Genomic DNA, 17537 nt, shown 5'->3' with positions numbered 1-17537 from the left:
AAATATGAAGTCTTAAAACAGTTTTTACTAATGTTAAGATCATCAGTTCTTACAGAATGTCCTGTTAATACTCAAAAGGAATTAACAGCTTATTTCATTTCTGGCAGATGTACCTGGACCTCCAGTCAATCCAAGAGTAACAGATACAACTAAGACAACAGCCACATTAAACTGGGGAAAACCTTTGGATAATGGTGGACTTGAAGTTACTGGATACGTCATTGAGCACAAAAAAGAAGGGTCAGAATCATGGGTTAGGGACACACCCTCATCTCCACTTAGAATCACCGAGTTTGTTGTTCCTGAGCTGGAAACTGGTGCAAAATACCATTTCAGGATTAGTGCCGTGAATGCCAAGGGAGCTGGTGAACCTGCTGAAACTCAAGAATTGGTTGAAATTTTGGAACGAGCAGCTGAGCCTGATTTGGAGCTTGATGTTGAGCTGAGAAGAACCCTTGTGGTCCGGGCCGGTTGCTCCATTCGCCTCTTTGTGCCAATTAAGGGCCGTCCTACACCTACAGTAACCTGGACCAAGGACGATGGCCCTGTCCCGCGTGCAGTCATCGACAGCACTGAGTCATTTACAATGCTGATTGTTCCTGAGAGTTCAAGGTCTGATGCAGGAACATATGAACTTACCCTTGAAAACTCTGCTGGAAAGAAGAGTGCCAAAATACAGGTGAGAGTTCTGGATTCCCCGGGACCCCCACTTAACCTGAAACCAGTCAAGATTGACAAGGAAAGCATCACTCTTCAGTGGGAGACACCTCTGATCGATGGTGGAGCAAGGATTAACAACTACATAATTGAAAAGAGAGAATCAACACGGAAGGCTTTTGCTACTGCAGTTACCAAGTGCCCAACAACTTCAGTCAAGATCGACCAGCTTGGTGAAGGGTGCGAATACTACTTCAGAGTATCGGCTGAGAATGAGTACGGCATTGGTGAGGCGGCTGAAACTGCAGATCCAATTCGTGCATCCCAGGCACCATATCCTCCTGAAAGTATTATTCCGACTGATATCACCAAGAATTCTGTGACCCTGGCTTGGACCAAACCCAAGCATGATGGTGGAAGCAGAATTACAGGATACGTCCTTGAAGCCCAGAAGAAGGGAACGGATCAATGGGCACATGTAACAACCGTAAAGACCATGGACTTTGCAGTCAAAAATCTGAATGAGAACGAGGAGTACATTTTCCGTGTAATGGCTGTCAACCACTCAGGTAGAAGCGCTCCACGTGACAGCAAACCCATTATTGTCAGGGATTCTACTACACTGCCTGAGTTTGACCTCCGTGGCATCTGTCAGAAGACCATAATTGCTAAGGCAGGAGATGACATCAAGGTTGAAATTCCAGTAATCGGTCGTCCAAGACCAACCATTTCTTGGCAAAAGGATGGTGCAGCCCTTAAAGTTACACAGAGAACCAACGTGGAAACTACTGCGGCAACGGCAATCCTCAACGTCAGTGAATGCGCCAGGGGCGACAGTGGCCTATATACCATTACAGGAAAGAACATTGTTGGTTCTGTGACAGACAGCTTCTTTGTCAAAGTGCATGATGTGCCTGGACCACCTAAAGGACCAGTTCAGATCGTGGAGAGATCTCGTACCTATTGCGTATTTGCTTGGGACGCTCCTGAGAATGATGGGGGTGTTCCGATCAACAATTACGTGGTTGAAATCAGAGACACCACGTCTCAAACATGGACGGAGCTATCATCCACCGTCATCCGGACCATGTTCAAAGCCATTCGTTTAAATACTGGGTCTGAGTACCAGTTCAGAATTAAGGCCAAGAACAGATATGGAGTTGGACCACCCATCACATCAGAGGCCATGGTGGCTGCCTATCCATTCAAAGTCCCTGGACCTCCTGGTACTCCTGGAGTCGTTGCGTTTACCAAGGACTCAATAACAATCGGCTGGAATGAGCCTGTGTCTGATGGTGGAAATGAAGTGATTGGATATCATGTTGAAAGAAAAGAAAGAAGCAGCATAATGTGGTATAAGATCAGCAAGGGTCTTGTGAAAGGAAACCTCTTTAAATCCTCTGGTTTAGAAGATGGAGTTGCGTATGAGTTCCGTGTCTCAGCAGAAAACATGGCAGGAGTTGGTAAGCCCAGCAAGGCCTCAGAAGCAATCCTGGCCTTAGACCCTGTCGATCCACCTGGTCAACCCACTCCAGTATTTGTCAACAAGAACGTCATCACTATTCAGTGGACAAAACCTGAGTATGATGGTGGTTTCAAAATTACCGGCTACACGGTTGAGAAGAGAGAACTGCCTACCGGTCGCTGGATCAGAGCCAACTTCACCAACATCATTGAGACAACGTTCACAGTCAGTGGACTGACTCAGGATGCCTCGTATGAGTTCCGCGTCATAGCGAGAAACTCAGCAGGTGCTGTCAGTGTCCCCTCCGAGCCCTCAGACCCAATTACCTGCAAGGATGACATCATCGAGCCACGCATCATGGTTGATGCTATCTTTAAGGATGTTGTCCAACTGAAGGCAGGAGAGTCTTACAAACTTGAGGCAGATATTGCCGGTCAACCAATCCCGTCTATGGTTTGGACCAAGAATGGAAAGGAGATTGAGAATACAATGAAACTGGACGTTAAGTTCACAGAACTGGCTACCACTCTGACCAACAAGGACTCTATCAGATCAGACGGAGGAGAATTTGTTCTGACTGCTACTAATGTTGGTGGATTTGCGAAGCACATCTTCAATGTCAAAATACTTGACAGGCCTGGGCCACCATTTGGACCTCTTAAGGTGTCCAATGTCACCGCAGACAACTGTGTCCTCACCTGGGAACCACCTGCAGATGATGGTGGTGCCACGATTGACGGATATGTGATTGAGAAGCGCGAGTCAAGCAGACTGGTGTGGACCAATGTGGTGTCAGACCTGAAAGTCACACAGTACAAAGTCACCAAGCTTCTCAAAGGAAATGAGTACATTTTCAGAGTTATGGCAGTCAACAAATACGGTCTTGGTGAATCTCTTGAATCTGAACCCACTATTGCAAACAACCCATATGTGGTTCCTGATCCACCAGAGAATCCTGAGGTGACAGCTATCACTAAAGATTCAATGGTTGTAATGTGGCAAGCACCAAAGAGTGATGGTGGAACACCTATTACAAACTACAATGTTGAAAGGAAAGACAAAATAGGTCTCCGTTGGGTGAAATGCAACAAGAGGAAGGTCAAAGATTTGCAGTTCAAGGTGACAAGTCTTCTTGTTGGACATGAATATAAATTCAGAATAAATGCCGAGAATATTGCTGGGCTGAGTTCACCAAGTGTCTCAAGTGCTTTCTATAAGGCCAGTGACGGATTGTACAGACCAGGGGCTCCAAGCAACCCCAGAATCCTGGACACAACTAAATCTTCCATTACTGTTGCCTGGAACAAACCTGTTTACGATGGTGGTTCTGACATAACTGGGTACATCGTTGAGACATGCATTCCATCTGAAAAGGAGGAAGATGAGGAATGGACCATTGTGACACCCAAAGGCGGACTCCTTGCCACCTCATTTACCATTATTAACTTAAAGGAGAACCAGGAGTACAAAATTAACATCTCTGCTATCAACAGTGAAGGCATTGGAGAAGCAGCAATGGTACCTGGCAATCCCAAGGCAGAGGACAGGCTCCTTGCACCTGAATTGGATTTGGATGCTGAGCTCCGCAAGGTTGTCACTCTTCGAGCTTGCTGCTCACTTAGACTGTTTGTGCCTATCAGAGGCAGACCTTCTCCTCAAGCTAAGTGGAGCAAAGGAGATGGTGAACCTATTGAGAGGGCAACTATTGACACCACAACATCATACACATTACTTGTAATTGAAAACGTAAACAGATTTGACAGTGGAAAGTATAATCTTACAATTGAAAACAGCTCTGGTTCCAAAACAGCTACAGTTCAAGTCAGGGTGCTTGATACACCAAGTGCCCCAGAGAATTTAAAGATCACTGCTGTAACAAACCAAGCTGTCACTCTGACCTGGGATCCACCAGCAAACGATGGAGGAGTTAAAATTAAGAACTATATTGTGGAAAAACGGGAATCTACAAGGAAGGCGTATGCCACAGTCAACGCTCTGTGTTATCCCACCACTTTCACAGTTGACCAGCTCCTTGAAGGATGCAATTATTACTTCAGAGTTTTAGCTGAGAATGAATACGGTATTGGTTTGCCCATTGAGACTGGAGAATCAGTTAAAGTGTCTGAGAAACCACAACCACCTGGCAAAGTCACTCTTAAGGATGTTACTAAGAATAGCGTCACCCTGTCCTGGGAGAAGCCAGAGCATGACGGTGGTAGCAGAGTGGGTTGTTATGTTGTTGAGATCCAACCTAAGGGCGTTGATAAGTGGACCCAGGCTGTGATTGTAAAGGAGACAGAAGCTACTATTAGTGGACTTAATGCTGGTGAAGAATACATGTTCCGTGTATCAGCAAGAAACGAGAAGGGAACAAGTGACCCACGTCAAATCGGTGTACCTGTTATCACAAAAGATCTTGTGATTGCACCTGTTGCAAAAATGCTGTTCAACACATTCAGCGTATTAGCCGGAGAAGACCTTACCGTGGAGGTTCCATATGTTGCACGGCCCAAAGCAGCAGTCTCCTGGGTGAGAGATGGGCAGCCTTTGAAGAGGACTACCAGAGTAAACTTTGATGCAACAGACTCGATGCTACACCTCAACATAAACGAGGCCACTAAAGATGATGTTGGACACTACCATGTAACTCTTAGCAACACAGCAGGAGAGACAAAAGCAGACATTGGCGTCGTTGTTCTTGATAAACCTGGCCAACCAACTGGTCCAGTTAAGTTAGAGGAAGTCACTTCTGACAGTGTAACCATCTCTTGGAACCCTCCAGAATATGATGGTGGGTGCACCATCAAAAGCTACACTGTGGAAAAGAGAGACACATCCACAACTAACTGGATGAATGTGTCTCCTAACCTTGCAAGGACCAAAATCAAAGCTGGCAGGTTAAAGACTGGCTCTGAATATCAGTTCAGAATTACAGCAGAAAACAGATACGGAAAAGGCCCAGCCCTTCTATCCGAATGTATAGTCGCTCAATATCCATACAAAGTTCCAGGACCTCCAGGCACGCCATCCATTGCAACATGCAGCAAGGACAGCATGACGGTTGCTTGGAATGAACCTGTGAATGATGGTGGAAGCGCTGTCTTAGGTTACCACCTTGAACGCAAAGAGAGAAACAGCATCATGTGGGTGAAACTTAATAAGTCTCTTATTACTGACCAAATCTTCAAAACCTCTGGCCTTGAACCTGGTATGGAGTATGAATACAGAGTTTGTGCTGAAAACATTGTTGGAATTGGCAAAGTGAGCAAAGTGTCAGAGGGCCAGGTCGCCAGAGATCCTTGCGATCCCCCTGGAACTCCAGAGGCAACAAAGATCACAAAGACTTGTGTGACAATCATTTGGACCAAGCCTGAATATGATGGTGGTGCAAAGGTTACAGGGTATGTAGTGGAAAAGAAAGAGCTTCCTGAAGGTCGTTGGCTGAAGGCCAACTTTACAAATGTGATTGAGACAGAGTACGTTGCAACTGGACTTGTGCAGGACAATCAATACGAGTTCCGTGTTATTGCCAGAAATGCTGCAGGTGTTTTCAGTCTCCCCTCTTACAGCACTGGTCCCATCACTGCCAGGGATGAGATTGAACCACCACGCCTCAGTATTGACCCTGAGTACACACAGACTATTGTAGTTAATGCTGGAGACAACTTCAAGATTGATGGAGATGTTCATGGCAAGCCATTGCCTTCTATCCAGTGGATGAAGGGAGAGCAAGAACTGGGAAACACTATTCATAGAGAAATTAAGAACACACCCACCAAAGCTTACATTTCAGTAAAAGAAGCTAAACTTTCTGATGGAGGCCAATATACCCTGCTGTTGAAAAATCCAGGAGGAGAAAAATCTGTACAGGTCAATGTGGTTGTACTCGATAAACCTGGAGAACCACAGGGACCTCTTGCTGTTACAGGTATAACCAAAGAGAGATGCTGTCTTGCATGGAAACCACCGCTGGAAGATGGTGGCAGCAAGGTCTCTCACTATGTTGTAGAGAGAAGAGAAACAGGCAGACTGGTCTGGACTATTGTGGATTCAAATGTGGGAAACACTTGTTTGAGTGTTACCAGGCTCCTGGAAGGAAATGAGTATATATTCAGAGTCCGTGCTGTCAACAACTTTGGAACAGGTGCAGCAATTGACTCTGAACCTGTCATGATCAAAGATCCATATTTGACCCCTGGAGCTCCCAGGACTTTGGAAGTTTCAGACATAAAGAAGAATTCAATGGGTCTTACATGGGAAGCTCCTTCTGAAGATGGAGGCAGTCCTATCACTGGCTATATAATTGAGAAGCATGACAAAGAAGGAGTGAGATGGATCAGATGCAACAGGCAAACCGTCACAGATTTGAATTTTGTCATTTCTGCTCTCCTGGAAAGTCATAATTATGAATTTAGAGTTTCAGCTGAGAATGCTGTTGGTGTTGGTGAGCCAAGCCCACCGACAGTGTTTTACAAAGCTCTTGATCCCATCTTCAGGCCTGGCCCACCACAAAACCCACGAGTTACCGACACAACTAAAACATCTGTTTTCTTGTCATGGGGCAAGCCCATCTGTGATGGAGGCTGTGAAATTCAGGGATACATTGTTGAGTGCTGTGTTGCTACACAACCAGCAGTGTCACCCGAGGCTCCAGCTACAGACGATGCCCCAGTTGCACCTGCTGAGGATTGGATTATGTGCACCCCACCAACAGGAATCAAAAAGACCAAATTTGAAGTTGCAAACCTGAAGGAAAACCAGGTATACAAGTTTAGAGTGTGTGCTGTCAACAAAGCTGGAGTAGGTGAGCATTCTGATGTGTCTGGAGCTGTTGTTGTGCAGGACAAGGCAGAAGAGCCAGACCTTGACATTGATCCAGAACTAAGAAAGATTGTGATCATTAAAGCTGGAGCATCCCTTAGACTTTTCATTCCCATTAAAGGAAGGCCCAGTCCGACCATCAAGTGGAACAAAGATGAAGCTGCGCTTCGAGAGACTGCTCAGGTTGAGGTGACCAGCAGTTACACTTCCCTCGTAATTGACCACATGAGCAGAAGTGACAGTGGAAAATATACTGTTACTGCAGAGAACTCCAGTGGATCCAAATCTGCATTTGTTGTTGTCCGTGTTCTCGACACACCTAGTGCCCCTGTCAACCTAAAAGTTAAAGAAATTACAAACCACTCGGTAACACTAGCATGGGAACCTCCTCTTTTGGATGGTGGGTCCAAGATTAAGAACTATGTTGTGGAAAAGAGAGAAAGCACACGCAAAACATATGCAGCTGTGGTAACTAACTGTCACGCTCTTTCATGGAAGATTGAGCCACTCCAGGAAGGCTGTAGCTACTACTTCAGAGTGCTTGCTGAGAATGCACATGGTGTTGGTCTACCTGCCTCAACTGTTGATCCTCTTAAAGTCTCAGAGGTGCCCCAGTGTCCAAAGAACCTGATTGTTACAGACCAAACCAAGACAAGCATCTCTTTGGCGTGGGAGAGGCCTGAGTATGATGGCGGCAGTCGAGTCACTCAGTATCTGCTTGAAGTTCAGCTTAAGGGTCAGGATAAGTGGTGTAGTGTTAATGCATTTAAGACAATGGAAGCTACGGTTCCCAATCTAAATGCTGGAGAGGAATATCTGTTTAGAGTTACAGCAATTAATGACAAGGGAAAGAGTGATCCCAAAGTACTTGCTGGTCCAGTGATGACCAAGGACTTAGTCTTTGAGCCAGATGTTCGCCCAGCATTCAGCAACTACAGTGTTCATGTAGGTAAAGACCTCAATGTTGAAATTCCCATATTTGGACGGCCTAAACCAACAGTATCATGGACTAAAGATGGAGCTCCACTGAAGTTTACTACCAGAGTGAACACCCTTAGTGCCCCAACACATACCACTCTGAGCATTAAGGAGGCAGCAGGTGATGATGGTGGCATGTACAATATAAGTGTGGAAAATTCAGCTGGAAAGAAGGACGCCACTGTTGAAATCACTGTGCTTGACAAGCCTGGCCCTCCGTCTGGCCCTGTGAGGTTTGATGAAATCACAACACAGAGTGTCACTATTTCTTGGGACCCACCAAAGCACAATGGTGGCTGCCAGATTTCAAACTACATTGTTCAGAAGAGAGATACCACTACAACAACATGGGAAAATGTCAGCATTAACTGTGTCAGAACCAGCATCAAAGTGCCTCGACTGAAAACTGGATCAGAGTACCAGTTCAGGATCATTGCTCAGAACCGTTATGGCAAGAGTCATGGCCTGGACTCATCTGCTGTTGTTGCTCAGTATCCATACAGAGAGCCAGGCCCACCAGGCACTCCATTCATCTCCTCTCTCTCTCGAGACCACCAGATTGTTGAGTGGCATGAGCCCGTCTCCGATGGAGGCAGCGCGGTTCTTGGCTACCATCTTGAAAGGAAAGAGAGGAACAGTATTCTCTGGGTTAGAATCAACAAGGCACTTATTCATGAAACCTGCTTCAAGAGTCACCCCTTAGATGAGGGTATTGAGTATGAATACAGGGTTTATGCTGAAAATATTGTTGGTATTGGGAGGTGCAGCAAGGTCTCGGAAGGTTGTGTTGCCCGAGACCCATGTGATTCTCCTGGCACACCAGAGGCCATCCATGTCACCAAAGATACCATTGTCATTCAGTGGACTAAACCTGAGTACGATGGTGGAAGTAATATAACTGGTTATATTGTAGAAAAGCGTGATTTGCCAGAAGGCAGATGGGGAAGGGCAAACTTCACTAACGTGATTGAGACGCAGTTCACAGTCACTGGGTTGACTGAAAATGCCCAGTATGACTTTAGAGTAATTGCTAAAAATGCTGTTGGTACTATCAGTAAGCCATCCTACAACAGTGGACCTATCACCGCAAGTGATAAGATGGAGGCGCCCAAATTCTCCATTGACCCTGCATTCACCAAGACCATTGTCATCAATGCTGGGGAGACATTCAAGCTCGATGCTGATGTGTATGGCAAACCTGTGCCTACAATCAAATGGTTCAAAGACGAAAAACCAATTGAGAATACACTCAGACTAGAGATTAAAAACACAGAAAATCATGCTATGATTACAATTAAAGATGCTGTTAGAATAGATGGTGGACTTTACACACTGCATCTACTAAATGAAGCTGGTAGTGAAACTATTCCATTCAGTGTTGTGGTTTTGGACAGGCCAAGCCAATGTGAAGGACCCCTTCATGTCACTGGAGTAGCTGAAGATCGATGCTCACTTGTATGGCAACCTCCTCGACATGATGGAGGCAGTCCCATTAAACACTACCTCATTGAGAGAAGAGAGACTAGTCGACTTGCATGGACTATTGTTTCTTCCAGCTGTGAAACCACATGCTACAAAGTCACCAAATTACTGGAAGGCAGTGAGTATATGTTCCGAGTAATGGCCGTTAACAGTTACGGCACCAGTGAACCACTAGAGTCATGTGGAGTGATCATGAAGACTCCATTTGTTCCACCTGGTGCGCCTCATATTGAAGATGTATCAAATATAGCTCGTGATGGCATGACGATCACATGGTCCGCCCCTGAAAGTGATGGTGGAAGTGACATAACCAATTACCACATTGAAAAGAAGGACAGACATGGAATCAAATGGACAAGATGCAACAGACAGAGGGTCACTGACCTCTCCTTTAGAGTTACAGGTCTAACAACTGGCCATGAATATGAGTTCAGAGTGTCTTCTGAGAATATAGTGGGAGTGGGAGAACCGAGCCTTCCAAGTTCCTACTACAAGGCCTGTGATCCCAAGTACAAGCCTGGACCCCCAGCATATGTGAACGTGGTTGACTCCACTAAGAGCTCTATTAAAGTGTTATGGGGTAAGCCTCTGTCTGATGGTGGCAGTGCAATTCAGGGATATATAGTTGAAGTCTGCAAGGCTGAGGAAGAGGAATGGACTATGGTTACCCCTCCAACTGGTCTACGTGTCAACAAATTTGAAATTACCAAACTTGGTGAGGGTCAGGAGTACAAGATTCAAGTATGTGCATTAAATAAACTGGGGGTCAGTGAACCTGCAATTCTCTCAGGGACAGCTAAAACGGAAGAAAGGCTGGACCCACCACAAATCCAACTGGACTCCGAGCTGAGGAAGGGCATCACTGTGAAAGCTGGTGGATCTGTTAGAATCCACATTCCATTCAAAGGCAGACCAACACCTGAAATTAAGTGGACTAAGGATGAGGGAGAACTGACTGAAAGGGTGATGGTGGAGAAAGCTCTGAACTTCACTCAGTTGTCAATTGACTCATGTGACAGGAGTGACTCAGGAAAATACACCCTGAGCCTGACAAACAGCAGTGGCACTGTGTCTGAATATGTTGCCGTTAAAGTTCTTGACACACCTGGGGCTCCACAGAACCTAGTGGTTAAAGAAATCAAAAAAGACTCTGTCACTCTTGTATGGGATACCCCACTGATTGATGGAGGTTCCAAAATCAAGAACTTCATCATTGACAAACGTGAATCAACAAGAAAGGCATATGCAAATGTGTCCACAAAATGCACAAAGACAACCTTCAAAGTTGAAAACTTGATCGAAGGTGCTATGTACTACTTCAGAGTCATGGCTGAGAACGATTATGGTGTTGGCCAGGCTGTTGAAACAAAGACGGCGTCCAAAGTCTCTGAGGTACCCTTACCCGTTGGAAATATCTCTCTTACTGATATCACAAAAAACAGTGTCTCGCTGTCCTGGGAGAAACCTGAACATGATGGAGGCAGTAGAATTGGTGGCTACTTAATTGAGATGCAACCTAAAGGTACAGATAAGTGGGGAGTGTCAACAAATACAAAGACTTGTGAGGGAACTGTCTCTGGTCTTACAGCTGGTTCAGAATACCTCTTCCGCATCATAGCTTACAATGAGAAGGGTAAGAGTGAGCCAAAGGCACTCGCTGCACCCGTCATTGCCAGTGACATGACCATGGAGCCAAGCATTCAAATGCAATTCAACACATACAGTGTATTAGCTGGAAAAGATCTTAAGTTGGACTTCCCTGTATTGGGCAGACCCAAACCCAAAGTTACCTGGACCAGGGATGGTCAGCCCTTGAAGGTGACATCCAGAGTCAATGTAGTAAACACTCCAACAACAACTGGACTTCAAATCACCGAGGCATCCAAGGAAGATTTTGGCAAATATTCCATTACAGCAACCAATGCTGGTGGGACAGTCACTCAAGATTTGACAGTTGTTGTCCTTGATAAGCCTGGTCCACCAACTGGTCCAGTCAAGGTTGTTGAAGTAAGCAACACATTCGTCCATCTTTCTTGGGAGCCCCCATTGTATACAGGTGGATGCCAGGTTAAGAACTACATTGTGGAGAAAAGAGACACCACATCCACAACATGGCAGTCTGTCACCACACAACTCGCTAGAACAGCATACAAGGTCACCAAACTGAAGACTGGTGCTGAATACCAGTTCAGAATCATTGCTGAAAACCGTTATGGAAAGGGTGTGCCTCTGGACTCTAAGGCCATTGTTGTGCAATATCCATACAAACCACCAGGGCCTCCAGGAACTCCATACGTGAAGTCTGCATCCAAAGAAATGATGATCATTGAATGGAATGAACCAGTGAATGATGGTGGAAGTGCAGTTATAGGTTACCACCTGGAAAGCAAGGAGAGAAGCAGCATTCTCTGGAACAAACTGAACAAGACTCTCATCACTGATACTCAGTTCAAGATTTGCAATCTGGAAGAGGGAATTGGATATGAATTTAGAGTGTATGCTGAAAACATTGTTGGTGTTGGCAGATGCAGTAAAGTATCTGAGTCATTTGTTGCTCGTGATCCATGTGATCCTCCTGGAGCTCCTGAAGCTGTATCGATTTCTAAGAGCCTCATCAAGATTAAGTGGACTAAGCCTCAGTATGACGGTGGAAGCAAAATAAATGGCTATATTGTTGAAAGAAAAGATCTCTCCTCTCCTGATGGCCGTTGGGTAAGGACAAACTTCACCAATATAATTGAGACTGAGTATACTGTCACTGGATTGGTGGAGAATGAGCAATATGAATTCAGAGTTATCGCAAGAAATGCTGCTGGAGTCTTCAGTGAGCCATCTGACACCTCAGGACCGATTACAACTACTGATGAAATTGAACCACCAAGGGCCTCAATGGATCCCAAATATACGGATATCATTGTTGTCAATGCTGGAGAACATTTAGTTCTTGATGCTGACATCCACGGGAAACCAATTCCTGAAGTTATGTGGCTAAAAGAGGGCAAGGAAATGGAAAAAGCGTTGCGCATCGAACTGAAAACCACACCAAAACATGCATCAATAACAATCAAGGATGTAACCAAGCTTGACGGTGGACACTATGACCTTGTCCTCAGAAATCTTGGAGGTACTAAAACCTTCCCCATCACAGTTAAAGTCCTTGATAAGCCAGGTCCGCCTACTGGACCCATGAGAGTGACAGGAGTAATGGCCGATAGGTGCACCCTTGCCTGGTCTGAACCAACTCTGGATGGGGGGGCTAATGTGACTCACTATATCATAGAAAAGAGAGAAACAAGCAGATTGTCCTGGACAGTGGTGGCATCGGATATAAAGAGCCTGTACCATAAACTAACAAGTTTGCTTCCTGGCGATGAATACATTTTCAGAGTCAGGGCAGTCAACAAGTATGGTGCTGGTGACTATCTTGAGAGTGAACCTGTCATTGCACGTAATCCTTACAAGCCACCTAGTGCCCCTGGAACTCCAGAAGCCAGTCAGATCACAAAGGACTCTATGGTTCTATCGTGGATTGTTCCTGAACAGACTGGTGGAGCTGATATTGAAGGCTACCACCTTGAAAAACGTGACAAAGATAGTGTCAGGTGGACTAAATGCAACAGACAAAAGCTGTCTGACACTCACTTCAAGGTTACAGGTCTGATGACGGACCACTTTTATGAATTCCGGGTTGCTGCTGAGAATGAGTCTGGAATTGGAGACCTCAGTGAACTGTCCTTGTTCTACAGAGCGTGTGATGCCACAACACCACCTGGACCCCCACATCATCCAAAGGTGACAGACTACACAAAGTCGTCTGTGTCTCTATCCTGGGGCAAACCCCACTTTGATGGTGGTGCCTACATCAAGGGCTACATTGTAGAAATGAGGGAGTACACCCCAGTGCCTGAAGCAGGAGTTGAGGCAGAATTAGCACCAACAGTAGAGGCAGTAGTTGAAAAAGAATGGATCGTGTGCACCCCACCTACTGGTATTCAGGCAACTAAACTCACTATCACAGACTTGAAAGAGGGTGGAGAGTACCAATTCCGTGTCTGCGCCATCAACTCTGAGGGTGTGGGGGAGGCTGCCAATGTCCACAGCACTGTGGTAACTGCTGACAGGGTGGAAGCACCAGAGATGGAGTTAGACGCTGATCTCAGAAAGGTGGTATCTGTTCGGGCTGGTGGAACTCTGCGCTTGTTTGTCACAATCAGAGGACGACCTGAACCTTCTGTGAAATGGGAGAAAGTTGAGGGAACTCTCACAGAGCGGGCCGCTATTGACACCACCAGTTCATACACCATGCTTGTCATTGACAGTGTTAACCGCTTTGATAGTGGGAAATACTCGCTAACGCTTGAGAACAGCAGTGGGTCAAAATCAGCTACCGTTGCTGTGAGAATTTTGGATACACCAAGTGCACCACAAAACTTTGCTGTGAAGGAGCTCAAGAAGGATTCAGTGACTCTTGCCTGGGACACCCCTCTCACAGATGGTGGCTCTAAAATCACAAACTACATTGTGGAAAAGAGAGAGTCTGTCAGGAAAGCCTACACTACTGTCACCAGCAATTGCACAGCTAACTCTTTCAAAATTGAGGAGTTACCTGAGGGAGGAATTTTCTACTTCAGAGTCTGTGCTGTCAATGAATATGGACAAGGACAAATGATTGAAACCAAGGAAGTCAAAGTGTCTGAGGTACCTATGCCACCAAGCAAGGTTATAGTGGTAGATTTGACCAAGAACAGTGTTTCACTGGCCTGGGACAAACCTGCCCATGATGGCGGAAGCAAAGTGATGTGCTACAATGTGGAGTTTAAGCCTAAAAGTGGAGATAAATGGGGCGTTGCATGCACTGTTAAAGTGACTGAGGCAACTATTCCTAATCTGACTCCTAATGAAGCCTATCTATTTAGAGTTCTTGCCATCAATGAGAAGGGAAAAAGTGAGCCAAAAGAACTTGGCTTGCCTGTAGTTACAAAGGACGTTGCCATTGAACCATCTACCAGTTTACTGTTTACTACATACAGTGTGAAGTCTGGAGATGACCTCACTCTTGAGGTTCCTGTAAGAGGGAGACCAAAGCCTGTTGTATCCTGGAAGAAGGATGGACTTCCTTTGAAGCAAACCTCGTCAGTGACCATTTTGAACACTGTAACCTCATCCAAAATAATGATCAAAGAGGCACGTAAAGAACACGTCGGCAAGTATGAGGTCACCCTGGCTAACTCTGCAGGAACTGTCACAGTAGATATTGGAGTTGTTGTCCTGGATAAACCAGGCCCCCCTAAAGGAATCAAGGTGGATAATGTGACCTCAGACTCGATCACACTGTCCTGGTCTCCACCTGATTATGATGGTGGCTGTTCAATCAGTAACTACATTGTTGAAAAAAGAGACACAAACACGCAAGAATGGCAGATGGTAGCAAGCAATGTTGCCAGAACATCTTTCAAAGCCAGTCGCCTGACACATGGGGCAGAGTACCAGTTCCGAATCTACGCAGTCAACCGCTATGGAAAGAGTACAAGTCTAGACTCACCTGGAATTACTGCTCAGTATACCTTCAAACAACCTGGACCTCCTTCCACACCTATAGTGAAGGTGGCTACCAAGTCTTACATGTTGGTGACTTGGAATGAACCAGTCAATGATGGCGGTAGTCCTGTTTTGGGATACCATCTGGAGAGGAAGGAACGTTCTAGTATACTTTGGACAAAGATGAACAGAGGAATGATTAAAGATACAGAATACAAAGTCAGTGGCATTGAAGAGGGCATGATTTATGAATATCGTGTCTATGCTGAAAATATTGCTGGCATTGGTAAATGTAGCAAGGCTTGTGAAGGTGTAGCTGCCAGAGATCCATGTGATCCTCCAGGTACTCCTGTGGTCACTGCTGTTACTAGAACATCTGTCTCCTTATCTTGGGATAAACCAGAGTACGATGGAGGGGCCAAGGTTTCTGGTTACATTATTGAGAGAAGAGACCTTCCTGAAGGTCGTTGGACAAGGTGCAACTTCACCAATGTGCCTGAGACTCATTATGATGTGACAGGTCTTGCAGAGAACAGCCAGTATGACTTCCGGGTCATTGCTAAGAATGCAGCTGGACTGTTCAGCGAACCATCTTATAACACCGGCCCTATCACTGTCAAGGATGATGTAGATCCACCACGCATCATGATGGATGTCAGGTTCCGAGAGACAGTGTTTGTGAAAGCAGGAGAAACTCTGAAGATTAATGCTGACATTGCTGGACGTCCTGCCCCAGTTGTGTCCTGGACCAAGGATAACAAAGAAATTGAGCTGAGAGCCAGAATACAGATTGTTTCAACAGATAGCAGTACCTCCGTTGTCGTGAAGGACTGCAACAGAAGAGATTCTGGACAGTATGCTCTGACTCTACAGAATATTGCCGGGACAGTCACAATGCCAATAAACTGTGTGATCATAGACAAGCCGGGACCCTCAGCCGGACCTCTGCAGATCACAGGTCTCAAAGCTGAGGAGTGTACGCTGTTATGGGGTCCACCTCAGGAGACTGGTGGTGCTGACATAACACATTATGTTGTTGAGAAGCGTGAGACCAGCCGACTGGCATGGACTTTAGTGAAGGGAGACGTCACAAAAACCTACTTCAAAGTCACAGGACTGCTCAAGGACAATGAGTATATTTTCAGAGTTTTGGCTGTCAGCAAGCATGGACTTGGCGAGGCTTTGGAGAGTGATGCTGTAAAAATTACAGATCCATACACCATTGCCACAGCTCCAGCTGGTGTTGATGTAACTTCCATAACTGGAGATTCAATGACTCTTACCTGGTGCAAACCAGTCAGCGATGGAGGCAGCCCTATAACTGGGTATGTGATTGAGCGCCGCGAGAAGACGGGTATGCGCTGGGTCCGTGTGAACAGAGAACTCATTGTGGAGTGTACAGCGGTAGCAACCAAACTGCGTAAAGGTTGTGATTATGACTTCAGAGTCTATGCTGACAATGCAGCTGGTCTGAGTCCTCCAAGTGAACCATCTGCATCATTCAGAACTGTTGATCCTCTGGTTGTTCCATCTCGCCCAACCAAGCCAAAAATTATTGGTTCAACCAAGGACAGTGTGTCTATTGTTTGGAAGCCACCAACATCTGATGGTGGTGCTCCCATCCTTGGATACAGTGTTGAATACAGAGACTACACCCGCAAACCAAAACCAGAGGTTGAAGGAGAAGAAGAATATGAGGAGGAGGAGGAAGAGGAGGAGGAAGAGGAGGAATCACCAGAGGAACTAGCAAGATGGGTTGAGGCTATCTCACTTACTAAGAGCCTGGAGTTTACCATCACTGGACTAAAGACAGATGTACAATACGAATTCTGTGTCAAGGCAATGAACAAAGTTGGCAACAGTGTTCGTGGCCCGTGTTCAGATGCAGCTGCAGCCAAGGACAGAACAGCAGAGCCTTCATTTGATGTTGATATTGATATGCGTAAATTGCTGACTGCAAAGCACGGTACGGCATTTACTCTTAACGTACCTTTCAAAGGCAAACCAGCACCATCTGTCACATGGGCCAAGGAAGGTGTAGATCTGAAGGTCAGGGGAACCATTGAATCAACAGAATCCAGCACTTCATTGACTATTGAGAAGTCCAGCAGGAATGACTCTGGAGAGTACAGCGTCACAATTGAGTCACCATTGGGAAAAGCAACATTGCCCATTCTTGTCAAGGTCCTTGACTCTCCTGGTCCTCCTGTCAACGTTAAAGTTTCAGCAGTAACCAGGGATTCTGCAACCCTCACTTGGGAGCCTCCAGAGAATGATGGTGGAGATGCAGTGAAGGCCTACCACGTTGAAAAACGAGAGGCCAGTAAGAAGGCCTGGGTGACTGTAACCAGCACCTGCCATGCATTGACTTACAAGGTGGAAGACTTGCAGGAGGGGGCCATCTATTACTTCAGAATAATTGGAGAAAATGAGCATGGTGTGGGTGTCCCTCAAGAAGCCAAGGCTGGAACAAAGATCACAGGTAAAATGTCAGCCTAGCATCACTAACTTTTAAGTTTCTACACTTATTTATTATTGTGCACAGTTTTTGCACTTTTTAATTTGTACAAAATTTTTAATTTTGATAATACCTCCA

The 17537-nt window shown here is 45.7% G+C and overlaps 1 protein-coding gene across 1 annotated transcript in view; it reads left to right on the top strand.

Moving 5' to 3' along the window:
• Positions 1-17537, top strand: part of LOC137604636 (titin-like) — a 152815-nt gene that overhangs the window by 110908 nt on the left and 24370 nt on the right. Inside the window, exon 203 of the mRNA XM_068328535.1 lies at positions 108-17423. Within this exon, the coding sequence (XP_068184636.1) occupies positions 108-17423 (17316 nt within the window). The remainder of the gene's footprint in view (positions 1-107; positions 17424-17537) is intronic.

This window comes from Antennarius striatus, chromosome 12 (genome assembly GCF_040054535.1).
Source record: "Antennarius striatus isolate MH-2024 chromosome 12, ASM4005453v1, whole genome shotgun sequence".
NCBI classification, from domain to species: domain Eukaryota; kingdom Metazoa; phylum Chordata; class Actinopteri; order Lophiiformes; family Antennariidae; genus Antennarius; species Antennarius striatus.
This window is presented reverse-complemented; position numbering and strand designations above follow the sequence as displayed.